Source organism: Daphnia carinata, chromosome 7 (genome assembly GCF_022539665.2).
Source record: "Daphnia carinata strain CSIRO-1 chromosome 7, CSIRO_AGI_Dcar_HiC_V3, whole genome shotgun sequence".
Classification (NCBI taxonomy): Eukaryota; Metazoa; Arthropoda; class Branchiopoda; order Diplostraca; family Daphniidae; genus Daphnia; species Daphnia carinata.
In genome coordinates this window covers 8822023-8849906 of record NC_081337.1, presented here as the reverse complement: position 1 = coordinate 8849906, position 27884 = coordinate 8822023, and the positions used below count along the sequence as shown (strand labels likewise).

Here is a 27884-nt window from a genome sequence, read left to right as displayed (position 1 = left end):
ATCAATTTCAAATGGGAATAATGTATTTTTAAGTAAATCTAGAATTTGACGAAAATTGAAAAAGTGCGAAGGCTATAGCCTTCTTACTTTTTCATTTTTGGCCAAATTTTAAATTTTGCTTAAAACACATGATTTCGATGCAGAATGGAGTGCTGTTCACGAAAATAAGATGTATTTTTTAATAGGTCTTATAGCTTTCGTTCTTATAGTTGTCGCAATTGTGACCCCTGATTTCTTTGGTAGCTTTAATGGTTTCAAACATGACTGGAAATAACACGTTGAGTTGCGAACCTAAAGAGCTTATGTTTTGTGAGTCTAAATGCTAATTATGTCCAACATCGAAATGGCTAAATTTTTTTTCTTCTATATGGAACAAGGTCTAGGGACAGCCCGTGCCTCGCGTCTGCTCAGGTAATGACCCCACGGAGTCATTTCGTTTGTTATCGACTTAATTTACGAGAGGTATGCAGTGTGAATCCTGGTGTATCTTTTGAAATAGCAGCAATTACGCTAAATGATATAGAAGAACACACAAGAGGCGAATACATAAATCCGAAATGTATTAGGAATGGAGCTGGAAATGAAAAAAAAAGTCCCGTTATACAAACCACCTCCACCGCGTTGTGTATCACAGAGGGATAGCAGCGACTGGCTTTGAGAAATGTGTCAGATTCGAAAAGTTGAGGGACCGAGATTTAGGAAGGAAAAAAAAATTATCAAAGGTTGAATACGAATCGTAATAATAAATTAAACCTCAAATCACCCAATCGTATGGATAAGAGGACATATAGCAGATGAAGAGACATCAAGAATAATTACATTGGAGAAAGAAAGATGGAAGAAATCGGGAGGAGAAAAAACAAGAGCCACACATCTCAGTCGGTCTGCTTTTTACTTGCCGAGATTTGGCTCCTAGGAAGATTTAACTGATTCAACAAAATAGATGCTGGACCAGGCCCGCCACGCTGCATTGTATAGGAAGCCAAAAGGGATTCAAGTGCAGCCGAGTCTATTTTTACGGGTTGAAAATTTTCAACGTCGCTAAAACTCTCACAACCTTCACTCATGACTGACTCCTGGAGAGCGATAAAAAAAATGGTTTGATAATTAAGGTGTTTAGGCATGGAATTTTGGAAAAATTTACCTTGCGGGTAGGGTTGTCCACAGAGGTACGAAGGACATCTGTGCTTAACAACTCTTGATCCATTGTTTGCATATAATTGTTCATCTCTTTATCGACTAACTCTTCACCCTCTTCTTCTTCACTGTAGCTGCTCAAACAAGAAGAATTTGATTCCAAGTCCCAATTGTCTTCCGGTAAAGCGAAATCTGGTGAACAAAAATTAAATATCATTCATTATTAAGTTCTGATCCGAAGTGATAGCAAAAATCTTTGTACCGAGAATCCCCTGCATTGCAGATGCGAAAGAATCTGGATCAAATCCGACGTGATTAGAGAGTTGGGACATGTCTGAAGTGTTGGAGTGCGTTGACGTCTTCCTTGAGGCGCTGGGCGGGGCGAGGTGCGAAAGCTTTCTGGATTTCTTCCTGCCGTTGGACGGCGTAAGACCTTCATAGTCTGACTTCCGATGGAGGAAGGTTTCAAGTTTAGGCAAAATTTCGGCCTTGGCCTCGTCATCATCAACTCCTAACAGACCGAATTTATCGCCAAGGATTTCATCAAGGGTAGCAGGATCAACAGACAACCAGGAATCATCTGTTTTGCACAATGAAAATAATGTTGAGTTAATCGCGTCTATCAAATTGTAATGCGTGAAACGCTTACCGTCATCCGCAGGTAAATGAGTTTCTTCTTTTTTGAATTTCTCAGCATCGGCAAAAACGGATTGCATCAATCGTAGTATAACAGGTTTTTTCGCTGGGCCTTCCACACCTACGCTGTTCATATAAAATTCTCGGGCTTTTTCTAAAAGCTCATTGTACGGTTGTGAACTTTCTAGGAAATCCTACAAAACCAGACCAAATTCATTTTATATTAAATATTAGTGCTTTCAAGTTTCGCAAATAACTTACTTGAAAAAAACCCTTTTCTTTAAGGGTATTAAAGAAACGTATCCAACGGGAATCCATTTCCAAAGAATAGTCACCTCCTTGTTGGTGGAGGGATTCCTCGTTTGCTAATAATTCGAATCCCACGGCCTAGAAAAATAAAAACAAGGTTTTAGCAGAATGTTTGCGGAACACTAATTTTAAAATGACATACGAGTTTCATGCCAAGTTCGGACCCCGTTCGTTTGGGATCGCCATTAGGTGGTAACGTCCAACCAGTCCTATGATCTGGTTGGTAGTTTCGGTGAACCAGCATGGCGTACAGACATTTTGTGAATGTCACTGAAGTCCATACTCTGGTTTCTGGCGGAAAGAAACGCATCGCACGAATAACCTATTTGGATAGAACAGACGGCAAAAATAAAAAAAAGATATATTAAAAAGGTGAAACTAATACGCCTTGATAGCCAGAGGCATTTTAAACGGACGGGGTGCTTTTCCAGTACCTGCAGTTGGGAAGCATCGCGCTGGCAGAATGCGTGGATCGCTGGCGCTATCAATGCTGGATAAGACTGTAATAAAGCGGCGACACCAGCAGGGACGAAGACATTACAACGGTGAAGACTGGAATCGATCTGTGAGACGCACCTGAAAAATTGAAAATGAAAAGCGTTACCTTCAAACACTGAACGGCCTTTATTAAAGTTTGAAGTTAAAACTTACTTGTCAATGCGTTGTCGAATTGGCTCTTGGATAGGAGAGGGTGCTATGGTCAAGTGCGGCATGGAACGGACAATATGAACAGCGTCCATCAGTGAAGGCTGGCCTGACGGTAAAGGAGTGATACTTGATGGACGATCGGCTATACTGATCACGTGAACTTGGCCAACATGAATGAAGACCTGGAAACATTTAATGTAAAAGGAGAACAAAACATTTAGCATTCAGACCGCCTTACAAAAAGAAAAATGAATAAAAGAAAAAGAAAAGAACAATGTTGTGCTAGTAATGGCTTACCCGATTGATGCAAGTTTCTGGGTTGGCCCAACGCGGAAGACTATCGGCAGCTTCGACCAGCAGGAATTCACCATCTGAATCAACAATTCTATCACGGAAATAAAGAAAAATAGACAACAAAACTGGTTAGAATTTTAATGTCTCGAGCGCTCGAAAAAACAACTGTAAAGGAAAAGACACGGATCCTCGCAACTAACGGAAAGTTAAGAAATTGCACAAATTAACGATTGTAGAAATTGCACAAATTAACGATTGTAATGCCACAGTAGATGCTTACCAGATTGCAAGAGCGAATGTGTTTTTTTAAGAGATTAACTGCGAGTGCGGCAGAGCCAGCAGTTGCACAACTTGGAGCAAGTTGGTGACATGTTGAAGATTAGAAAAGTAATCAACGAGATTCACGGTAAAACAATAGATCGAGTGTGGGGATTAGGAAAGAGACTTCCTCGCGAGAGAATGAGCGAATAATTAAAAATAGCACGGTGGCGCTGATGTACCAAAGATCGGAATGGAAGTAGAGGGAAAAAGGAGGATCGGAGAGCTCCTGTTGCGTCTACGTGAATGGAGGTTCGGCGGAGAACTGAGCAGTTCAGGTGGACCCGCACCTTCCTTTAGAGTTGCCTTTGACTAGTCTGTCCAGGGCCGGCGCAAGGGGGAGGGTGTAATGTTTGGTGAGGAGGGGGCGGGCTACGGACGGTGGTGGTGGGGTGGGAGGTAATAGGGGGAAGAAAGGGGAGGCAGGAGCGAGAGAGAAACAACAGCCGACAAGGTCAAACGGAAGCCCGGCCGCAGTGCGCCAGCGCTGCAGCACGGCGGTTAGAAGCCGTACAGCATAGACTCAAGAGAGAAAAAAAAAAATCGAAAAAGAGAAGAAAGAAAGAATAAATCGTTCACCAGTCCCGCCGTTGCTATAGCCGCGGCCGACTAGACTGGCGCGTATGATGGATCCCCCCCAAAAAACCTCGGCCTTGGGGGGTCGTCCCCGGCCTTGAAAAGAGGCGTACTTCATTGGCAATGACCCGCTTTTCTTCAGGGACGCGCTGTATACAATGCACAAAACCAGCCAAAAAGATTAGGTTTCTCACCGTCGAGCTCGTACAGCCTCTGCAGGAGCTTGCTTTTCTTGATTACCATTACACAAGACCCCCCTCTAAAAACCCAAAAACATTACGTCGAAAACATACCTTCCCGTATACGATGGACTTTGGTTTCTATACTACACCTGAGACGTGTCCGAGAATATGGACACTTTGAGCTACAAACGTAAGCAGAGCCAAGGTTGAAATGCAGGAGAATAAAACGATTGCCTCCTTGGTCTCACAGACTTAACCAACCTGGAAAAAATCAACACATGCATACTCAATAAAGTGTCGTCGAAGAATGCAAATGATTCATAACCTCGTCCCCTATTGAAAAAAATTAAAACGAACGAATAAAAGAGCTGCGCGTTATTTCTGTTGCTTTAAGCTCCGACGCAAATTCTTCTCCGTCCACACGACGATGTTCTATTTTCTTGGGCGTCGGGACGTATAGAGGAGTAGTTGTAGTAGGTAGGTTTTTTTCCGCAGCTGTTGCGCCATTCTAAAGCTATCTTTTATCCCGAGGGAGTCTCACGTAGTGCGTCTACTGCTATGCTGTCTGTGTTATGACGGAATCTTGAATTCGCTACAAAACAAGTGCACGTTGTCGACGCAGTTGGCCGTACCAGTTTTCTATTTCTCCCATTTCAAAATAAGTTTGCCTTCGTAAAAGGTGCGGCAATAACAACGTGCAGACGAAAAACCCAAATAACACGAAAACAACAAGATTACAAAAAATAAAATAAAGGCGAACGAAGAGCGGCTGACGTCACGATGTTCGTTCATTGCTCCGTCACGTCACCCTCATCATGAGTCCGTTGTTGATTGAATCACTTGTGACACGAAGACCGTAATTTCTCCTCCTCCTACCCCTCCCCCCCCCCAGAACCAACGCACACCCATAAGACAAAGACTGTCCGGAACGGTTGAATCGTTTCAATCTTATTTTAATAGCATTGACCCGTTCACCCAGCCGGTTGCCCGCCTGCATGCCCTGCCTCCGCCTGGGCGGCATTTAGAAAAGGGCGAAACTCCACCCTTTTCCAATCCCTCGAACGCGGCGATCTAACGGTGTCTGCGCATCTCGTGAGGCCGGCCGTTCATGAGAGATACACACACACACACACACACACACTCTTACGGGTCTGTTAGATCCCGTTATGTTAAGAGCATCAAAAGTCCTATAGCCCATAGCCAAGAACACAACAACATCTCGGTATGAAAAAGAAGAAGGAAAAGGAGAAAGAGAAAGAAAGAAGGAACCACAACAAAGGAGCTTTCTGATTACTAGCGTGAAGCGAAAGGGCCACTGGGTTAGCTGGTTACTATTTCGTTCGTGGCCAATGCACTCTGGCGCACGTTTCGGCACAATCTTTTCAATTTTATTATTATGATTTTTATTTTTTTGTAAAATTTTCTTGTTCTTTTTTTGATGTTGCAGCCATTTCTCGAATTTTCCGCGCCCGGCTTTTTCAACAACAAAAAGAAAATAACAATAATAATGGTGAGCTACAAAAAAAAAAAGAAAAAAGAAAAAAAGAAGGCACACAAGTCAATGACCTCTCGACGGCTTTGGCCTGCGATCCGGCCGTTCTAACAGACGCATAAAAAATGCCAGGGGATTGACGATGCCGCTTTTATCCAATTTTCCACGTGGACTCACTACGTACTATTACTATATACTGCATATAGCCACAGCATCCCCAAAATAAGTCAAGACATTGAGCAAGAAATTTGTCTTTGTGACCGCGAAAGAAAAAATAGCTGAACGAAAAAAAAAAAAAAAAATGAAAAGAACTAAATTACAAAAGAAAAAAAAATTTTACATTTACGCAATCAACCTGGAGACGTAAATGAATTCCTGTCTTCAAGGCTCTCGTCTGACCTTACTGGTATATAATCAAGGGCGCAGATGGAGTGCCGGTATGGATCGGTTTCGGGCAAATCAGCACACAACACAGACACGCAAACAGGCTACCCACATAAATAAGCATATTTCGGAAACTAACATGGCCAAGTTCACGTCCTACAAGGCAAAACTATAAACAAATATCTAAAGAAAAAAAAAATAAGGAACTAGAGTGGAAAAAAAAACGGCACAGGAAATTCCAACGTCTAAAGCTGTTTAGCCGACAATAGAAACCGAATACTACTAAGTGTACCAGTAGTAGTATCCGGAAGCGCTCAAAATTCGGCAAAGTATATATCGGTAAAGCGGAATAAGGTTTAGAATCTGTTTCCTAGAAACGGTTGTGTGAGCGTTGTGGTCCGGTCTTTGCGGTTCTAACTCTCTCGATGGATGAACAGTAATAGTAGTAACACACACAAGTGACCATGGATTCCAGTTACAACTAAACAGATAAAGCGTGGCGGCCATGGAATGTCGTGAGGCAATGTCAATATGCAAAAGGGAAAGAAAAATTATCGAAGGTATTTTGCCAGACCCGAAAACGAAATTCTCGCAGCTAGCGCAACGAAACTACGAGTTTGATGGTTTTGACATACTGACTGATGGATGACGTAACGCAGTACGAGATGGTCATCTCATTTGCATCTCCATCACATCGTCCTGGACAACAAGGAGAAAATGAGTAAGTTGTAGAGTCTTCGTGAGCACCATATAAGGCATCGTGCAGCTAAAACTAACGTTCTAGAGTGAGGGGTGTGAGGGTCCTTGATTTTTCTCAGCTGCCCAGCTCCATTCCGTCATCCGACCTTGGGCCTTTCGTTTGGGTGACTGGTGGAGACTGCCAAGTCGTCGAATCCGCTGTCGGGTGGTAAAACACAACCACGAATGTAGAGTCTCTTTCTCGCTCACTCACTCTCATCTTACGACCTTGTAGATATCATCATCTCTCATCGAAATGATAGAGACCTAGTCCTGACGCTTCGCCGTCGCCACTAAAACATACAACGATTCTCTCTCAAAAAAAAAAAAAAAAAAAAAGCTGAAAATAATCACGTTGAAAAAAAGAAAACGGATGGTAGCGGGGCGGGCGAATTAAAAGCAGTCATCGGTGAGCCTATAGCGATTATGTTTCAATGCAACATAACACTCTTGGCCCTTGGCGCATGGTCACGGCCGGTGAAAATGATCACCGCCCTTGAATCGTAGATGGAAGGGCAACCTTCAAGCACACTCTCCGCCTTTTAGACGCTCTTCCAAAAAAAATGTATGCGTGTTTGTCAGTAACGTGCCTTAAATTGAAGGGACGTCTATTTTGTTTTGTTTTGGTTCTTTCCCTTTTTTTTTATAAAGCATGTCCCCGACATCAAGGTCGGATGTCCTGCCACCCCGTCGATAGCGCCGTGTTCCATATTTCGTTGGACAGACACACACGCGCAACTTCCTTCCGTTTATGTTGGACGCTTCTCGACTGATTCCGCCGACCCAGAAACCGTGTCAAGAACGCACTCCAAGATTAGGCAGAAAGATTTGCCGGCTATATCACTACCTGCTGTGTGTTTATGTGTGTACAAACAGCACATATACGCACATAAAAGTGGAAGTCAGAAAATAGAAGAGGAGCTACATTCGGGAAGCGATTGAAGGCTGTCCATGAAAACAGGGTCAGCCTTCATTGACAGGTAATTCCGATTTTACGATTTACACGAAATCCACTAAAGAATCGTGTTGATCATAGTCTCATTAAACAACTTATAGCCGCAAGTTCCGCGAATGTTAAAATTGCAAACCCCTCAGGGAAAAACCCACCTAATGACGACATCATTTTCGGTCACGGAGAAGCTGCGAAGCAGGTGGACGATGAACCTTAAAAAATCGGGTGGGGGGGAAATGGCCAATGCGTTTGGATTAGCATTTTGATTACGTAAGAGAAATACAACAACGGAAACTAACCACTCATCCTCGACGTTACAGCCATAACGAGTTTTCCCGTAGAGATGTGGTGGGTTATCTCCTGAAATTTGAACAAAGGAAATAAATTTCTCGATATAATTTTTTTTTAAATTTAAAACATTGCATATTCAACAAAGACTAGACAATTAATCTTGCGTGTATGCATTCGGAAATGTTGGTCTGCCCCCCCCCCCAAATTATACAACATATCGGGGGAAGTAACTGTCAATGAGAGTGCCGAGTTTGACGAGCGCTGAGCCGTTTGAGAAGAACCGTGGTCTTTCCGTTATGTGTTGCCTGAGTCCTAATTGCAAGTTAACTCTATTCCAGTTGAAAGACAGCAAAAACGCCCAATGGTAGAAGAAGAAAAACACGAAGAAAAAAGAAAATAAAGAGGAAAGGAATAGCAAAAACAAAATCTTCCCCACCCACCTGAGGGGAATTAGCCCGTTGCGTTAACGTACACCCACAACAACACCAAGAAAAAAATTTTTAGACTACGATACCAATAAACAATGTGTGTGTAGTGACATGATAGAACAACAAAAGTACTGTTATTCCAGGAAACAAAAATGCGCAATATAAGAATGTTAAATTAGAAGAAGAACAAAAAAAAACGCATTATAATTTCAATGAGTTAAGGTAGTCGAGAAGCCGGATCAGCCCAGGTGTCGAGCCACACCTGGGCCAAGGTACAGTTTGAAATCGAAGAATCTTACCAGGGACACTTTAATCATGCAAGGAAAGAAAAAGGGGAAAAAACCGGCATCTTGATTGTATTTCAATATAATCAACTAAATCTTACTTGACGTTAAAAAAATGATTATTCACAAGCCAATCGGCTAATGGAATTTTTTAAATTCGCTCTACTACAAGTACGAAATTTGCACTTTGGTATTTTTCCTGAAAACATTCCTATTGTGACCTTAACCGTTGATGACGTAACAGCTGTTATAAGAGGGTTCTACCAAGAATAAAAAGTAATTTTCCCCCAACAAAGTGAAAACCTTTTTTTTTTTTTAGCTGCGGCTACTACTATTTCATTTCGTCATCATTATCGACCATCAGACAGGTGATGGTCGGGGAGAGGGAATCCACACAAAGTGAAGGCAAAAATGGTTCCTGCTCAAGGGACGACCCTAGTTCTTTTGCCTCTTACTCTCTTCTTTGTTATCTCTTTTGCCATCTATATCGTAGACAACAGTTACAAGACATAAGAAAGAAAAGAAACCTGATTTTTGTGTGTGTGAGGGGCGCACCGCTTTTCTTTTTATATTATTATTAACTTGAGGTTAGATAAGCCATTTGGCCTTGAATCTCTGCTAGAGAAAAAAGAGAGATGATCTACGAAATTGTCTTTAGAAAACAAGTTTCGAATAGCATAAAACAGTTTCATTTCGCCCCACGCCCTCAAGCTCCTCCTTTTCTTTGAAAAAAAAGTTAAAAACCTTCGCCTCCCCTCTTTTTTTAAGTTATTCAACAGCTGACCATCGTTATCTTCCCTACAGAAATCCAATCAAAAACGGCGAACAAATCCAAGTTTAACCTTGTACCTAGAAAAATGGTCGTCAGAGAAGCCAACGAGGAAAACTTTCACCCTCGTTTAAAAAGAAAGGAAAAGAAATGTTTCACCCCCCTCTCGAAATTCTTTTTTAGCCCACCACAGGGCATCATGACAAAAGAAAAATCAAAATAAACTAAAAGGAAAACTGTAGCCTAGACAGACGTTCAAGGCCGAATGATGACAATGGCCGCACCCCCACTGTACGGTGTTAGGCGCCAGAGCCAAGAGTTATTATTACGAACCCAAGGAAACCGAGTGATTGAAACCCACCGTTATCTAGTGGTGGCAGGCAAGCACAAAGAGACACGAATCTCCTACGTTGGACAAATACTGCTATAGGGGCATACATGTATATTTACCAGCTGTCCGTTTGGTGACTACTTTCAAGTTGATAGAGTCCTCATGCCAAATATAGTTTTGACTTTGATCTTGAATAAAGGTGAAACATCTCGTTCTGAATGCTTCTAGCTCTTGCAATTGGTCACCATCTTCGGATATGTTGGGAAATAACCAATATTCGACGGTGTCTTCAGAATCCACGTGCGAACTAGTCTGCGCCATGACTAACTGAAAGAATCGCCTCGCGGGGCCATAGCCATCTAACGGTGGTTATTGCAAATGTTATCCAGGAACCAAATTAGTCGACCGGCAGACGACAAAACATAATATCGACAGGAAGCCGTTAAGCCGTTAAAGTGGACTGTCTGATTAGATATTAAATATCTGTTGTAGCATCCGATACCTAGACATATCCTTTTTAGACTATAGATGGGTTGTTGTACAAAAATTGACGATCGGTGGAAAGAGTTGTTGCAAAAATGACGCAGAATTTCCTCCGCTGCCTCATGTGTCGTCAGTTTCGGACGTATTTCCTACTTGTGATAGCCATGGCTTTCATCTTTCAAAGTTTACTTGTGTTCTATTTGTTGGCAAAAGTTAAGGATACTGACGGCCCTACTGAATTTGGATCTTCAGACTCATCAAGAATTCAGCAAGCTTTTGTGAATGAGAAGGAACCTAGTGTTTCGAGCAAATCAGCTTGTGGAATATTGAGCAAAACTGCTCTTTCAGCTATCAAGAGAGCAACTACAAAAAAGTGCAAAGAAGAGTTAAGTGATATTGCCTGCAGACTAAAAAATTATCAATTGGTACCTGAAAGATTACCAAATTATTGTCCCCGTAAGGATTCTGTTCCTGGAAGTTCTTTAGGTTGTTTCCACGATAATAACCAGTCAAGGCTGCTCTCTTCATATGGTGTCAAACTCCCAGGATTGACCAACCAAAAGTGCATTGACCTTTGTGCTCAGTCAGCATTTATGTATGCTGGTACTCACAATGGCAAAGAATGCTACTGTGGTAACAAAAAGCCGTCATTAGAGCATCTTCTTACGAGAACATATTGCAGCGTTCCTTGCGATGGCCAATCTAGTCAAACTTGTGGAGGTGTAGACGCGACGGAAATATTCGATTCAGGAGTTCCTACGAGAGATTCTGCAAAATTGCAAGCACCGATCGTCAATGGTACTGCCAAAATAGCGTTTATTTTGACCTTGAACGGTCGTGCGCTGAGACAAGTCACCCGGCTTCTCAGAGTCATATATAGGCCACATCATGTTTATTTGATCCATGTTGATGCCAGACAAGATTTCCTATTCCGCAGTTTACTGCAACTGGAGCTGAGGTATCCTAATATCCGAATAAGCAGAAAACGGCAGTCATCCATATGGGGTGGAGTTTCCTTACTTGACGTTCTACTCCAGTCCATGGAGCAGTTATTGGAGATCGATAGTCAATGGCAATTTGTTTTCAATTTGAGCGAATCTGACTTTCCCCTGCGATCAATCGAGAGTTTGGAAGCCCTGCTGGCTGCTAATCCCGGGAGAAATTTTCTTAAATCGCATGGGCGGCAAACCCGGCAATTCATCCATAAGCAAGGACTGGATAGAGTATTTCACCAGTGTGAGAGCCGCATGTGGCGAGTGGGTGACCGCAATCTACCAGCTGGTATTCGAATCGATGGTGGATCTGACTGGGTCGGACTTGCGCGTTCAGTCGTTGAGTTTGCTACCTCACCTTCTTATAGTAATGACCCACTTTTGCGTGGGCTCAAAGAGCTTTATCGTTACACCCTCCTGCCGGCCGAATCCTTTTTTCACGTTCTTATCCTGAATTCGAAATTCTGTGACAGCTACGCAGACAATAATTTGAGAATGACACTCTGGAGGAGGAGCCAAGGTTGTCTTTGTCAGCACCGTCATGTTGTTGATTGGTGTGGCTGCTCACCGATGGTTTTCCGTACAGCAGATTGGACTCATCTGACGTCAGTAATGTCCAAATCTACAGTGTTTTTCGCTCGCAAGTTTGAGGCAGCCATTGATCAGAGCGTGATGAATCGTCTGGAAGAACAGTTAACGAACGCTTCATTAAGTTACCCAGGTTTGGATTGCTATTGGGAAAGCGCTTACCATAGAGCCGACCTAACACCGAAGCCTAATCCGGCTCTTTTAACCGTTGCGCTTAGCCTGGCGAAACATGCAATTTCGCTGTTGTTACAAAACAGTGTTGCGGAATGTCCAGGCCTCAGGCCAAGCCGGGTTGTTGCCATCACGTCCTATTTTCGGCATGATCACTATGTGGGCGACCTGATACACTTTGAAGTCGATGAAAAAGACGTCGAATTTGAAGCACTAGTCAAGCCTCTTACCAAGACAACTCACTTGATGGAATCCCCAAGAATTCTTAGTACGCTACAAGTCGGTTCGGATTTCGACCCTAAAGAACAAATTTTCAGAAACCGTTTGGGTGTGCTCACTTCTACGTCTAAACCAACTGTAACCTATAAATGGACCGGTCATATCAATACCACTACAGCATCTCAGTTAGCTCATTTAATATGGTTCGACCCGGACGACAACGTAAGAGCCGTTCACAATGTAAATGTGACGGATGCGTCTAAGGTAACGTAGGCTCCTCGTTTTTCATGAAATTTTGTTTTGAACTTTCATAATTCTTTAGATGGGCAATCAAAATCTGGAAATCGACCACCCTCTGAAACCGGGGGTGTGGTTAGTTGCTGTCATCTATGATGGGAAAAAAATTGCCACAACTGAGTTTCTAATTGTTCCCCAGGCTGGCTACCAAAGCACACATTTTGAAACCAGGATCAGTGAATCTCAAAAGGTGTGGGAAAAGTATTTACCTGTTGATGCTAAGTCGGCAATTTATCGCCGAGAAAAGGCATTATTAATGAAAAAAGACATATCGAAATTTGTGGATAAGATGACTGCAGAATATTATGCCATTCAAGATATTTGTTACAAGGATCAGCCACCACATTGTGCGACCATCGGATTTCATGACTGGCAGTCGTGTTTAAGCACGGATTGGAGTTCTTTTTCTCAAGATCCAAAATCTAAACTGCTATAAGTGTTACTGTTTACCCTTTGATCGTTTTTGCCTTTTATCGTTGTCAAGGGGCAAGAATATGTGCCAAACAAATGTTTCATAATTGTCCTCGCCTTTTCAATTTGCTATTCGAGTGCTTTAGATTTGCTGTAGCAGTATTTCCTTTTTCCTTCTTTTTTTTCAGGCAAAAAAACAATACCAGCATTGATTTTCTAGTACTTCTTATCCTTTTTACACTGGTTGTATCGCAAACATGCGCACTTCGTATAGGTCAGAAGGAAACCTTTGCTGCTTCTGTTCTTTAATAATACGGAGTCCAGCTTTCTTGATCAAATCAACAACCAATGCATGTGGCCTGGTTACAGATGAGTCAGTATTATCCATCTCTACCTCACCACTTGAAGTGAGATTTTCTTTCAAAACAATAAGACCTCTAGGTTTGAGACCCAATCTGATAGATCAAAAATACAGAAATACTTTAAGAAATGGATATAATTTATACAATGTAACATTGTATGCTCACTTGCAACGTTTAAGAAATGATACTAAATCGTCATCAGTCAAATGTCCCAATACCCACTGCACCCAAATAATATCATAAACAGCAACTTCAGGTGTAAATTTCTGCAATCCTAAATAAAATCATTTCACAGAATTTGTTTAAATTTTGTTTTAACTAAAAAAAAGAGACTTTGAAAAATTTACATACCTATATTGAAAAATTGACCTCTGTGATTTGTTGGCTTCAAAGACTTCTTGGCTTCTTCTAGAAAGTGTTTATCCTGCTCAACTAAGTCTACAACAGAGAAGTTTTTCATTAAGAAACCCTGTGTAACCCGTCCAATTCCTGCTCCACCATCTAATGCTCTTTCTTTGCCTGGACATTCAACAAGCTAGAAAACTTCACTAACATAACTTTAACATATAAATCCCAATCACCAAAATTACCTGATAAATAGAATTCAGAAAACGTTGAGATCCTTTAAGGTCAATATCTGAAATGCTTGATAGTCCTCCCAACATTCCATCAACTAAACATTTTTCAATTCCAATAAAAAATATGTACAGAAACAATAATAAATTGCTGGAATACCTGTAGGAGGAACTTGCTCCCAATATTTGGCAGCATCCAAATAAAAGGCTGATTCTTTTGAATCAACTTCGTTGTTGAAACCAGAATTTGCGTCAATATCCATTCCCCTCGAAAGTACTTTTCTCGCTTACACGGGGCAAGCGTACACAAACTGATTTCCCGGTAAATAAAATCAAATTCAACAGCCTTATACGGTGCTGGAGTGAAAGCCAAGTAGGACAGAGGACGAAGGCCCAATAAGCGCAAATGTCAAAACATCCAAAACATATCAGAATGCCAAATTTGAAATAAAATTTTTAAAAAATTTTTACAGAACTTGATAATGACACTCAATTCAAGATCTTTATAAGGATTTAGTTGCAACGAATATCATAAGTTTGACTAACTTTTGTTTTGTCAAAAATTAATTTCCCCTTTAAATATTCGGCTTTCTAGTTTCAATCAACGAGTGGCAATGCTGTGGCTACGGGCATAGTCAGCCCCCTTTTTTCTTAACGGGAAAATTTCCCTTCCCCTTCTCCTAACCTGAAGTTCTTTCTTTTTTGGAGCAAAATTTGTGAGTCCCTTCTCTAACGAGAAACTCTCTTGTTTATCCACAAAATTCTAAAACATCTTTGTTTTAATCACCGAGAGGATGCAGTAGTTTGATCAGCTGTGAAATCTTTCGTCTTTATACTGAATTACTTTTGCTTTTCGTCCTCGAATTGGTTTTCAAAAAGTAAGCTTCAGTGTGACGGGCAAGAGAAGTTGTCTTTGTTGGCCTTGCCCTCCATTTGTTTACCACTTCATTTCTGCATCTGCCCATTTATATTTAAGATGACTATGGAATTACGAGTCGGTAACAAGTATCGGTTGGGACGCAAAATTGGCAGTGGCTCATTTGGTGATATTTATCTTGGTAAGTTGTTTTTTTTTACATGTTTTCTTTTCTGTGTATGTCTTGGACCAGTTAGTCTCAATGCAAAATTCACATTTAGGCACCAACATTGCTACTGGGGAAGAAGTTGCCATCAAGTTAGAATGCATAAAAACCAAGCATCCCCAACTCCATATAGAATCAAGGTTCTACAAAATGCTGCAGGGTGGGGTGGGAATCCCTGCTGTAAAGTGGTGTGGCTCTGAAGGAGACTACAATGTCATGGTGATGGAACTTTTGGGACCAAGCTTGGAAGACCTCTTCAACTTTTGTTCCCGAAGATTCTCCCTGAAAACAGTTCTCCTCCTGGCTGATCAGCTTGTTTGCCGAATTGAATATATCCATTCTAAGAATTTCATCCACAGAGATATTAAACCTGACAATTTTCTTATGGGACTAGGTGAGTTCTACTATTTTACATTTTCCCTACCTACAGACCTTACAGTTCTGTTGTTTTCTAGGTAAAAGAGGTAACCTTGTTTACATCATTGACTTTGGTCTGGCTAAAAAATACCGCGATGCTCGGACCAATGCCCACATTCCCTACCGAGAGAATAAAAACCTGACTGGAACTGCAAGATATGCTTCAATTCACACACATGTTGGAATTGGTAAGAATGGCTTGGCAACAATTGGTGCATTGCAAATATTAAAAATTTTACTATTTCAAAACAGAACAAAGTAGACGCGACGACCTGGAGAGCCTTGGCTACGTGTTAATGTATTTCAACCGAGGCTCGCTTCCCTGGCAAGGTTTGCGTGCAGCCACTAAGAGACAGAAGTATGAAATCATTTCAGAGAAGAAAATGTCGACATCCGTCGAAGAACTTTGCCGCGGATATCCCGGTAAGTTTTTGGTTCTACATTGCTTCGATTATAGATTAAACCTCGAACTTCCGTGTTTATTTGCAGCTGAATTCGCCACATATCTCAACTATTGTCGGTCGTTACGCTTTGAGGAAAAGCCAGATTATCCATACTTGCGACACCTCTTCCGCAACCTGTTTCACCGGCAACGTTTCACATACGATTACGTGTTTGACTGGAATATGCTCAAGTTTGGTGGAGCCCAGAAGCCAGCCTCTGGAGCTAACGGAAGTAGCAGTAATGGGTTAGCAACAGCTAATTCAGCCCTCCCCGTCGCACCAAACCCAGTAGCAATGCCCGTTGACGTGGCTGCATCATCTGAAGATAAAGAGCAAAGAGCTCGAGCCTACCGGAATACACCCATCGCTCAGTGGGTGGGTCAGACAGCAACTCTGCCACCTGAAAGACCCGTACAGCCAGCGACCAATCCACCAGCCCCAACACGGCCCTCGTTTTCGCATCCAACCAACCCTCTACCTGCCACGTCCGCTTCGTGGGCTGCCCGTTCCCGTGCGGCTCGTACCCAACAGTGAGAAAATGAAAGAAATGATTTGCAGGCTTTTTTTAAATATCGAGAGTAACAATTGAGTCATGAAAATATGGTTATTGTTACCACAACGTACGACCAACCCTTGTTGTAAATGTTTATCATCCATTCTCTTCCTCTGATCTTGCCACTCTATTGCATCCCCTCCCCCTCTCCTCAGTTCTCGATTTGCTCTTCGTAACGTGTCGCAGCCTTGAAACTTGTGTTTTTGAAGTTGAAATGATGAATGAAGAGAAAAAATTATGTGTATGTTGTCACACCTCTGTAAATTACGCGACAAGCTTATCGGAATACAAATGGTTTCTAAACACCAGCCGCCTTCCGCTTGTAGCAGGAGAAACAATTCACCGAACACAGCAACGAAGGAGAATGATTGTCAACAATTTATTTATTGTTTTAACCTTACGAATCAAACCATTTGCCTTTCTTTCCAGCAGCATTAGCTTTTGTTACTTTAGAAGCAGTACTACCACTTCGAGGTGTACCGATTTTTTTCTTCACGGCTTTTGTTTTGGAACCAACACCCTGCATTCAAATTATTGGTTACCAAATCTGATCATTTGTTAAACAATTAATATTTACCTCCGGTCTTTTCTTCTTCATTGAAGCTTTGCGGTTTTCAGGATTTTTGAACATTTTCCTTCGAATTTTCGGTTTCTTCGCCGGGACACTATCCGCGTCAGGTGCACTAGGGCGTTTGCGATGTCGAATTTTTGGTCCTCGATGCGACGGCAGTCCTTTTATTTTAGGATCGGCTTTGGCACCACTATACTCTTGCACAGGTAAATCAACTGTAGACGCGCCACTAGGGATCGTTTTGTCATTCTTTCCCTTTTTAACGTTTTCGAGACTTTTTTGTACACGGTTTTGTTTGGCCTTTACAGCAGCACGGTTTTCCACGCTGAACTCAACAATAGGACGCTAATAACATACCGAATATCTATCAGTTAAACATATCTCAAAAAGTAGAAATGACGGGATATTACCTTGTCTTTTGAAAATAAAGTTGGATTGTTGTTAATGTTACGCAATGCGAGGAGTGCGTCTTCGTGTATTGTGAATGTTACAAAGCCATACCCTTTAGAGGGGTGTATATTTCCTTCACCAATTACTTTCATATCTCGCATAACCCGTGCCTTAAAAATATAAAAGGTTACACAAGTTCTATGCTTCACGTATCTCAAAGTATACATACCTCTACGATTTTAGCATCTGGAGAGGAATGCTTTTTGAAAAGTTTTGCCAACTGTTGATCCGAAAGCGACGGTGGTAAATTGTGAACACAGAGGCGTTCACGTGAAATAAACATGTGGAGATTTCGAAGCATTTGTTTTTTCCAAAGCTCATTTTGTTGTCGCTTTGCCATGTCAGTTGGAGAAACTCCTTGGGCGGCTAAGGTTCCGGGTCTAATGACTAAAAAGAACGAAGAGCACGTGAGACATGATATTTTACTGTTGAAAATTTCAATAGGTTACGCACATCCTTCGCGTGCAAGAAATAGGTTTCTCTTATCCTTATGTTCTTTCTTTTCAGCCTCCTGTTTTTTGTTTTCTAGGTCTTCTCGAGTAACTGCGAGAACAACGTCTAAAACGCGGCCATCCAACTGCAAATAAGGATTACGAGATGCGTCTAGGCATTTTTGAGCCGATTCAGCATCCTAAAAAAAAGAAATGTATCAAATAGCTTTTTCTTCCAAAATAGACAACTTACTTTGAATTTCACAAAGCCAGTGCCCTTAGGCCTCTCCATAACTTTATCCACACACAACAAAGCATAGTGAACACTGCCAAATTCCTCAAAGAAGTTTTTCAAGGATTCTTTCGTGGTTGTAAAGTCCAAATTTCTAATGAACAGCGTCTTTCCTTCTCCTACATCACTTTTCCTTTCTACTTCAGCACTATCACCCTTCCAGATATTTTTTTTCTCTTTATTAGGATTTTCATCATCACCCGAGCCCTTCTCAACTTCACTATCTGAGCCCTCCTCAGCATTAATGTCTGAAGCTTTGTCTTCTTCCTCATCAGAGTCTTCTTCATCAGAGTTTTCTTTTGTTTCATTACCTTCAGCCAGTGGTTTCTCATTTGGTGTCTGGACATCTTCAGTTTGTTTATTCTGAGTAGCATACTGTTGCTTGGGGATGGCCCAGTCAACAGCAATTGGTCTCCCTAAAAAACAACAACAGCATTAAATGTCAGAACTCCTTTCTTTAACCTTGAAGTACACAGATTTTCTCACCCAAGAATGGTTTTGCATTGCATTCCTTAATCGCCCTGGCCGCACAAGGAACAGTTTTATACTGGACAAAACCACAGCCAACCAATGTACCATTGGGTTTCCTTAATAATTTGACATCTTCAATTTCTCCATATTTCAAGAACCAATTTCGCACTGCATCTTCTGTTGCCTGTTATGAAATTCAAAAGGTGTTGTAAGCGAGATATGTACAAAAGTAAAAACAGAAAGGTTTCTGGCTTACTTTAAAAGACAAATTGCGAATAATTATTCTTCCTTTTTTGTTGGGCTTCTTTTTCTTTGACGCGTTGGTTTTGTTATCAACAGATTTTTTCTTGTTTGAAGGATCGTCCATTTTTTAAACGATGCACGTGTTTGTCTTTTTAATTCCTACACTAGCAGACGAACACGTCAAAAATGAGGACTACAGACTTGCCATTTATTTAAATGCTCGTCCTTCAGAATTGAGAATTAAGAATTAAGACTCCAGCGAATACTACACAACAAATTCTCTTTAAGGATGAATTTTTTTTTTAGAACTTGTCATTTTAAGTAGAAAATAGGCGTTTTTAACGTGCCATCTAAACAGTAATTCAAAAACTTAAATAAGTAACAGCGTTGCCTTCGTGCGTCGAGAAGTAGAGTCGACGCCATTTACCTAGCCTTTTTCTCAACTATACCGGCTCACAGTTACGGTGAAATTTACTTTGTTAAAATCAGCCAAGATTACGTTCTCCCTTCCCCCGCTGTGTTTATCGTGTCTTCATATTAAACTTGTATCTGCATAATCACCATGGGAGAAGACAAGGATGACCGCAAAGGTTTATTATTTTTTTACTTTAATTTTATGAATCTCATGTCAAAACCAATCATTGATTATGAAGGACGGACTCCTTATGATGGTTGGAATCGTACAACAATGATTGAATGATCTGTTTATATTTTAGCTAGAAAAATCCACATTCCTGTAAGAAGGATATCTAAGCAAAATATGATAAGCAACTGTATAAACACCATAACCTTAAGATATTAAAAGTACATCCACCCATGAATAGCTAAGATAGCTATAGCTTAAACCTGTGTATCTAAACTAAAGTTTCTAACAATTTTTCAGTTGACAGGGAGAGAGACCGTGACCGTTCCAGAGACAAAGAAAGAGACAAGGAAAGGGACAAAGATAGGGAAAGAGATAGGGACAAGGACAGAAGACGCTCCAGGTCTCGCGATAGAAAGAAGAGATCCAAATCTAAAGAGAAGGAGAAAAAGCGCAGTAAATCCCGTGAACGAGACCGTGAACGTAAAAGGAGTCGTTCGCCTGTAAAAAAGCAGCGCCGAAGAAAGCCTTCTATTTACTGGGATATTCCCCCTATTGGCTTTGAGCACATCACACCCATGCAATACAAAGCAATGCAAGGTACTGTCAAGTTAAGCGTAATAATGTTTCACCGTTGATAATTAATATTAATCTGTATTTTTTTTTTGCAGCTGCCGGACAAATTCCAGCGAATATAATGACAGAAGTAGCCCCACAAGTCCAGGTCCCAGTAGTGGGTAATACCATCACTCGACAAGCCAGAAGATTGTATGTTGGAAATATTCCGTTTGGAGTATCTGATGTCCGCGCTGCCGAGGAGGAAATGATGGATTTTTTCAATCAGCAAATGCACTTGTCTGGTTTGTCACAAGCCCCTGGTCAACCAATTCTAGCTTGCCAGATCAACTTGGACAAGAACTTTGCTTTCTTGGAGGTAAGTTGAACTGATCGATGCAAGTTTAAGGTTACTTAATGTGTTCGTTATTTCAAATTATAGTTCCGATCAATAGACGAAACTTCTCAAGCCATGGCCTTTGACGGTATCAATTTCAAAGGCCAGACTTTGAAGATTCGCAGACCCCATGATTACCACCCGACCCCTGGAGGTGGTAGTGGTGGAGGTGGAGGAGGAGGTCCCGAAACGACTCCTGGTAGCATGACCGGCGGTATAACCGAAAAAAGAGCAGGAGGAGGAGGTGGTGGAGGTCCAAGTACGAATTAACACAATATTAAGTAGCATACATTTTGGTAATGGCTGTAATGACTGTTTTTCGTGCCTAGTGAGTACTATCGTTCCGGATACTCCGCATAAGCTTTTCATCGGTGGACTGCCTAATTATCTAAACGAAGAACAAGTAAGTTCCCTGATTCGTAGATGTGACTGTAACATGTGTGTTCGATTGGGAGAGTTAAAAAAAAGAAAGAAAAAATGGGATATGTGAGCGTCAAGTTGAAGCAAAATCGATTCTGATGAATGTCTTCTTCTTTCGTTCTCCCTAAACAGTGGTCACGTGATCCTTAAAACTGCCTACCTATTCAAACCACAACCTTGATCCGTCTTCTGACATCTCCCCACCATCGATCCCTAGATTGTTATTTTTGAAGGTCGACTCTAGGCACGCACGCAAATTGTCTCATTCGAATTTAGGTAAAGGAACTGCTGATGTCTTTTGGACAACTCCGAGCATTTAACTTGGTTAAAGATACGGCGACGGGGTTATCCAAGGGATACGCCTTCTGCGAGTATGCTGACGTCACCGTCACCGATCAAGTATAATTTTTGTACTTCCAATTCCCTTTGATTTTTCTCTGACGATTTATCTATCTCTTTAGGCTATTTCCGGGTTAAACGGCATGCAGCTAGGAGACAAAAAGATCATCATTCAGCGAGCCAGTGTTGGAGCCAAGAACGCCGCCGCCTACGCCCAGATGCCAGTCCAAATCCAAGTGCCGGGATTCAATCTTGCAGCCGGTCCTGGTCAACCGACAGAGGTGTGTTATCGTTCTTATCTTTTTTTTTTTTTTTTTCGTTAACTGTAAATGAGTTTTGTTTCGTAATAGGTCCTCTGTCTGTTGAACATGGTGACTCCCGAGGAATTGAAGGACGATGAAGAATACGAGGAAATTGTGGATGATATTCGCGAAGAATGCAACCGTCACGGCGCTGTTCGCTCGATTGAGATCCCTAGGCCGTTAGAGGGCGTCGACGATGTACCAGGTGTAGGCAAGGTCTTTGTCGAGTTCGTCTCGGTCAGCGATTGCGTCAAAGCCCAGCAGGCCCTGACGGGGCGTAAGTTCGCCAATCGTATCGTCGTCACGTCATTTTACGAACCGGAACGCTATCACCGGCGGGACTTCTGAGCCATGACGGCCTTCCTCATGAAGAAAGGAAAGGATTTGCTAAGTGCGCTCTTTTCTTCACCCTTTTTTTTTTATTTTTGATCAAGCAAAATACGTCATGACTAGCTACCGTTTGATACGATCTAACGTCAATGCGGCATGCGGGATTTTCTTTGAATTTAACTTGTTTTCTTTTTTTTTCATTTTCCTAATGGATTTCTTCATACTTAGTGTCAAATCGATTTCCCCACCTATCTGTTTGGCATATCGGCGAAAAATAACAACTGTGTAGAATTGTTCAACCACATTTCCCGATACACACATGTGCGGTAGCATTAAATTGCCACACATCATTCCATTATTAAAGGCCCATCATTGGTACCATGTCCAACAATTTCATATCAAATCTGTATTTCCTCATTCTTTATTTTACCAAATTGGTCAATACCTTGAATCGTCCGTTCTTGAGTAGTTCGTCATTAAAGATCTTCGAACTACGATAACACCTGAAGTTCTTAGGAAAAAATCGGTATTTTAAAAACTCAATATATGACTTAAACTGAATGGAAGTGATGGCGGCTCTCTTCCACACAAAACATAATTTTAAAAAATTGGTGGAGCGTTAATTTTGAACGATAATTCAAGTGTAAGGAAACAAAAGCTGCAGTATCTCCCACCAACCATCATTGCTATCCAAATACTGTATCGAAAACGACCGGCATAACCTGCGGTCGCATACTGGCGGAACCACCAACTGGTCTTACTACGACTATCGACGACTTGGCGAAATTAAACCCACTTAATTATATTTTTATAACTACAGACGTATAAGAACGTGTGCAGTTTAAACGCATCCAAATTGGGTCTCCAACGACTGTTTTCTGTTGGCAACGGGTAAAAAAAAATGTAATCAACTAACGAGAGACGAAACTATTTGGGATTGTGAATTGCCAAAGCATCTGCCCAGCTAGGTTATTGTCCCCCCAGTAGGCTAAGGGCAAGTGGGGGGGCTAATAACATGTAGCAATCTGGAAACCGAAACACTGGCCAAGTATTTCAAAGTTGCATTTCGTGGGAGACAGGGAAGCATCGAACGGAGGAAAAAAAAACCGTGGGATAAGCGTGATCTCAATACATAGCCATAGGTATAATAATGAGCGTGAACCAAAGGCTTGTTAATACGTAAATGACCGAATGATGATCGCTACTGACCCGAACGAGCCATTTCTTGCACACATATTTTTAGGTTTGAATAGAGCTGAACTTCTTACCTGTCTTTCCAGTGATGCGATTGAGATTAAATTGTTATGTCCCTTTTTCGTGTAATAGCCTTTTCTTATTTAGAACCATGTACGAATTTCTGAATGTTGCGTCTTGTCGCCGATAGGTGCTGGGTTCTCTGGCGGCCCTAGAATAAGAAAAAATAATAATATTACTATCACGTCCTCACTAGACATATTAATTGTCGTTTGAAATATTTATTTTCGTCTTTAAGAAGCGTGAAATAGAATCACGATTTGGCTAGTTTCCTCTTATCGATGCAAACCGCCAAAAGTAATTTTTTACGCGTTACCCCTCTCTCCGTCTTTTTGCGGTAAACAATTGCACATTTATCTTATAAAATGTTCTTAATAGTGCAAATGAAATACTTCCTTTTGCGCTATAACTCTTTTTCTCGAAAAAAAAAAACACGAAAGAGAATGAATTCAGTCTGCATGGCCAACAGTCGTGCCCTTCCTAATCCTCTTATACTATACGTATTGCAGCTAAAAAAAAACTAAAAGGAAATCAGAATTAATGGTGTCCTTTAAAGGCATTCACTACAATAAGCCTGTTGTAAAAATAAAACAAATCGAAATAGCAGCGTGAATTGGCAGACATTGTGTCCATTTTCTTTTACGATGTCAAATGTCTGTGTGTGGCCACTAGATTGGGCGAGGGACTTACGGTTGACCGTCAGTGATTTGGCGATGGAAAAACGGCGAAAGGAGAAAAACACTTACAGACACATACAGAGAAATTAACGCAGGTGGTTGTGAAATATTTCATAAGCAAAAAAAAAAAAAAAAAAAGCGAACAACCTTGCCTTCGCGGTCGTTTCTGGCATGGGGATTTTTGCGGTGTTCGTGCAATCACCCCAAGTCATTTACGTTTCTAATTTTTGGAATTTGACTATGTACATATTCACGTACAACTGGACACAAACAAAATAGAATTTTGGGTTTGAAAAGAAAAACAAACAAACGAGTTGGAAACCGACAAAAAAGGAAAGAAAAAAAAAATTACGTAGCAAAGATGATGGTCTCGTAACAATTCGATTTGGATTTCAGCAGCATTTTTAACGATCCCGACAACTCTTTCGTTTTTGTGCAATCAGTAAAAGGAAACAAAAAATATTGCAACCAGAAGAAGATTGTAAAAACAAAAAGGAAAAATTAAATTAAAAAACAAATCTTCCATGTTTTTTTATTCTTCTCGAAACGAATCAAGGAATTTAATGTAAACGTACTCAAAAATGGCATTCTACAAATTGGTCGCAGCATTTTTTCTTTTTTCACATTTTCTTTCACGGCATTTCGTTAGTTCCTGAACTGAACCGCCAAGAAATCATACCATCTGGGTGACAGCCACCTCGGATGTGTCGCCCGTAAGAAATGTACAAATGTTTTGCTCATGATTCACAGGCGGCGCTCTACCGCAGTTCAAGCGCCATATCAAAGTATTTCTAAAGAATCGAAACACTGAAAGATATGCAGATGTAAAACAAACAGGACATAAATTTTTTTTTAAGTTGACGAATTCTCTTAAAACCAAAAACAAGAAGATGAAATTATCGCATCCTGTACACGGGAAGCTTTTTTTTCTTCCCGTGAAAAATTGGGGTTTTTCAACTGAATAAAAAAGTGTAGACTACTGTCTTTATAGTTAAATTATTTTTGAGGGCTCCGACTACAAGCAGCTGCCTTGATTTATTATTGTAGTTTACTTGAGTGGCAATCTTTTATTTACACGTAATAAAATTGAGTTTCTCCTTTGAAAAATCTTTAAAAAGTTGGCAGACTGCAATGCAAAAGAAATGGAAAAAGATGGACTGTTGTAACAATACGTTTATAATTTTGGAGGAAAAAGAAATGTGGTCGGCCTCTTTTCAGGCTGAAAAAAGGGGCATTTGTTGCAGGTTTTGTCTGGTGACAGTACGTGCCATCACTAGTCTCCGTTATCATTTGTATCGCTCATAATACGTAAGGAGAAAGCACCTTTACGTTTTCTTTCTTCGCTTTGCTATAAATGTGCCGTATAAACGCGTGTACGTAAAAAACAGTTTGGTGTTACTTAATAGAGCAGCGGTAGCAGCTCTAGAAATGCATGAAGCTGTTCGACTTACTTCATTTCCTCCGACAAAAGAAAACACCAACTAACAGACAATAATAATTCGAGCTAAAGAAAAATGATTTAAATGAATAAGAAACGGAAACTTGAAAAGGGACGATGACAAAGAAACAGAATAAAAAAGAAAAAGATAAGAAATTATTATTATTGATTCCGTTACTATTGCTACTGTTCTCTTGTATCGTCTCATTTCCGGCTGGCCGAATGACTCATTTTAAATGAATTTCTTGTTGGTCCATTTCAAATACTTAACGTGGCACCACTTCCTACACAGTCCATTTCACTATTGGACTGCACAAACCGTTTCTTTTCTAATACATTTTTATTTTGCTTGTCTTCTGCTTCGATGGTTCGTTTTTTATCCTCCCAAGACAACAAAGAAAATAAAAGCTAAAAACACAAGAAAGTTAAGGACGTTACAACGATATTACAAGACTGTTTTTTCTTTTCTAGACGCGGGCATGCACGTACTGCCCGGCAGCCAAAATATAGGCCCGAGTTTGGATATAACAGTACCAAGAGTTGTGTGATGCACGCGCCCCGGAAGGGCTTTTAGACGTGACCGGAAACGCGAGATTGTGCTGCCAGCAGCAGTTGGAACAACGTCACGTCATGTGACGGTATGTGAGCTTATTAGTTATTAAACAAAATCCCGGCTCAAAATTTAGTTTTTTTTTCTCGCCTCTGTTCATGTTGAGCAAGGACGGAAGAGAAAAAAAAAACGGGACTGAAACCAGCGCCAGTATGTACAAATCGCTTGATACACGTAAGAAGAATAGTGACATTCTGACTGGAAAATTATAAACGAGAAGGACGTTTGGATTTTTTTTTGTTTCACGTTCAGTAACGAAAGCACTCAAAAATAACGGGAACGACATCAAGTTGAAATGCAACTTTTTGTATAACTGTCTGAAACGCTGTCGACGTTGTTCGTTTTTTTTTACATCAAATAAAGTTCGAGAAAAAAAAACTTGAAATAGTTCGGTCGATGTCAACAAAATGTGAAAAGCCGGAAAACGGCGAGACAAAGTTATCGAATTGAACGTAATCAAATATATTAAAAATGCTAGCCATACGGGCATAATCGTCTACTGACGCAATAATCAAAAGCTCGCAGGACTATTTTCCAAAAATTCGTAGGCTTTCACAATGAATGAAACGGTATAACGTCGAGCGAACAACGTACCGTCAGCATTAATCAACATCGATGCCTATCTTGGAATTTGATGTTTTCTTTGGCAATCTTCTCCAACGTGAAACAGTGACGTGATAAACAATTTATAGAAATTCTTTGAAATGTAATGCACTGTTTCTGATTAAGACTATTCGTGGGGGTCGCTAGGTCCAAATTTGTACAGACAGCCCCCCCCTCTTTCGCCTCGTCTTTAACGAAGTGACGCACCGTGAATCAGTCACGCCGTCACTCAGGTGCGCACAGTTTTATTTTTCGCTGATTCAATCGCAAACTTCACCAAGGCGCGTCGGTAATCAACGGATCAAGCCAAAAGGGCGCCATTCCAAGTAGAACGAGAAGCCATGTAACACAATTGCATTACCTGCCAGGTGTGTATACGTGCTATTCAAATAAAGCGGTTAACGCATTCTAATTAGGCTTTCCTTTTTTTGCCGCCTTTGACACGTTCTTGTCCGCCGCGTTTGTAACAATAAACGGACTATCATTTAAAAAACTGGAAAAAAAAGAATCTTCATAACAAAAAATGTGAGCTGAATTGCTGTACGCACGTTCGTAGCCTTTAATCAACTAGACAACATAGTGTAGGCTAGCGGTTCCTTATGCAAGGAGGCTCATTGTTTCGTTATGGCAAATAACGTTAATAAGTAAACTAGAATGAACCGTGTGGAATGGAATGACACTTGAATATGAGGATGTAACTAAAGAATAAAGCACAGGAATGAACGAGTAAAAACGTCCGTAGTTGGAAGCGGAATGACGTCCTGGTTTTCTCTCGCCATTTTGGATGCATTTTTCAATTGTTTTTACACGATTGTTGTGTTATACGAGCCTGGAACAACGAAGAGGCGTCGCCTTCGTTGACATTGTTTAAGCAAGAGAACCGTAAAAAAATGCAAGGCGGATAGAAAGTCGACAGCATCTGGACATCATTCCGTGGAAATGAAAAAAATTCGGTCCACTTTGACGAGAAAGAAATTTTTTTTCTTTTGGAATGGGTCAAATAACAGGCGAAACAAAAATTTTTAAACCTAATTTGCACTTTGTTCCGTCATTGCGTCATTGAATTTGTCGCAAAAAATAAATCTGCTAACCAGAATCACCAGCTATTTATAAAATTACTGGTCAAACACCGGAACAACTTTGAATTTGCACGGAAGGGTAAAAAAAATCTATCCATATAATTAAAAGCTGTTGAAATTTAACCGGATTCCCTGTATGTATACATTATATGCGGATGGACCTTTTAGTTCATCTCACGAAATTCATGACATTAATGAAGTCAAGCGATGATAATGAGCGCGTTTTGCCTACGGTCGCTTTCCTTTTAATTTGTTCCAGCGTGATACCCCCTGTCGTGACTTGTTTGATCGATGAAGTGGAGTGAAACAACGAAAGGTAGGCGCAAATAAAACAAATAAAGAAAAACAATAACTTAAAAAAAAAGCAAGAAACATCTCAGAGTACGCAGCGTCAATGACGAACCTATAACTTGTTGCCTACTCATACCCAAGAAACCGCCGTTTTGGCCGGTACAAAAATACTTCTAGAAACGAATC

The 27884-nt window shown here is 40.9% G+C and overlaps 6 protein-coding genes across 6 annotated transcripts; 3 read left to right on the top strand and 3 right to left on the bottom strand.

Moving 5' to 3' along the window:
- Positions 1-465: 465 nt before the first annotated feature.
- On the bottom strand, positions 466-10100 carry LOC130703454 (protein ecdysoneless-like). The gene is made up of 12 exons (XM_057524937.2): positions 9889-10100; positions 7966-8026; positions 7822-7878; positions 3028-3115; positions 2734-2912; positions 2517-2658; positions 2225-2404; positions 2035-2160; positions 1787-1967; positions 1400-1717; positions 1145-1329; positions 466-1076 (listed from the first exon to the last, which is right to left on the bottom strand). The coding sequence occupies exons 1-12, from the start codon at positions 10088-10090 to the stop codon at positions 876-878; spliced, it is 1920 nt and encodes a 639-aa protein (XP_057380920.1). The 5' UTR covers positions 10091-10100; the 3' UTR covers positions 466-875.
- A 96-nt stretch (positions 10101-10196) lies between these two features.
- Positions 10197-12955, top strand: LOC130703405 (xylosyltransferase oxt-like). Its single transcript, XM_057524899.2, has 2 exons — positions 10197-12486; positions 12545-12955. The coding sequence occupies exons 1-2, from the start codon at positions 10348-10350 to the stop codon at positions 12953-12955; spliced, it is 2550 nt and encodes an 849-aa protein (XP_057380882.1). The 5' UTR covers positions 10197-10347.
- Positions 12797-14256, bottom strand: LOC130703891 (alpha N-terminal protein methyltransferase 1-like). Its single transcript, XM_057525355.2, has 5 exons — positions 14028-14256; positions 13883-13965; positions 13644-13827; positions 13458-13566; positions 12797-13385 (listed from the first exon to the last, which is right to left on the bottom strand). Exons 1-5 carry the CDS (start codon positions 14128-14130, stop codon positions 13166-13168), a joined length of 699 nt encoding a protein of 232 aa, XP_057381338.1. The 5' UTR covers positions 14131-14256; the 3' UTR covers positions 12797-13165.
- A 280-nt stretch (positions 14257-14536) lies between these two features.
- LOC130703689 (casein kinase I-like) lies at positions 14537-16670 on the top strand. Its single transcript, XM_057525130.2, has 5 exons — positions 14537-14925; positions 15005-15343; positions 15405-15554; positions 15619-15789; positions 15856-16670. Exons 1-5 carry the CDS (start codon positions 14844-14846, stop codon positions 16341-16343), a joined length of 1230 nt encoding a protein of 409 aa, XP_057381113.1. The 5' UTR covers positions 14537-14843; the 3' UTR covers positions 16344-16670.
- LOC130703515 (RNA-binding protein 28-like) lies at positions 16585-18981 on the bottom strand. Its single transcript, XM_057524982.2, has 8 exons — positions 18834-18981; positions 18593-18761; positions 18068-18522; positions 17837-18014; positions 17553-17770; positions 17344-17493; positions 16940-17278; positions 16585-16882 (listed from the first exon to the last, which is right to left on the bottom strand). Exons 1-8 carry the CDS (start codon positions 18942-18944, stop codon positions 16760-16762), a joined length of 1743 nt encoding a protein of 580 aa, XP_057380965.1. The 5' UTR covers positions 18945-18981; the 3' UTR covers positions 16585-16759.
- Positions 18982-19226: 245 nt separating this feature from the next.
- Positions 19227-22307, top strand: LOC130703626 (splicing factor U2AF 50 kDa subunit-like). The gene is made up of 8 exons (XM_057525063.2): positions 19227-19410; positions 19704-20003; positions 20075-20337; positions 20401-20614; positions 20685-20758; positions 21052-21174; positions 21237-21395; positions 21465-22307. The coding sequence occupies exons 1-8, from the start codon at positions 19383-19385 to the stop codon at positions 21762-21764; spliced, it is 1461 nt and encodes a 486-aa protein (XP_057381046.1). The 5' UTR covers positions 19227-19382; the 3' UTR covers positions 21765-22307.
- Positions 22308-27884: the final 5577 nt, after the last annotated feature.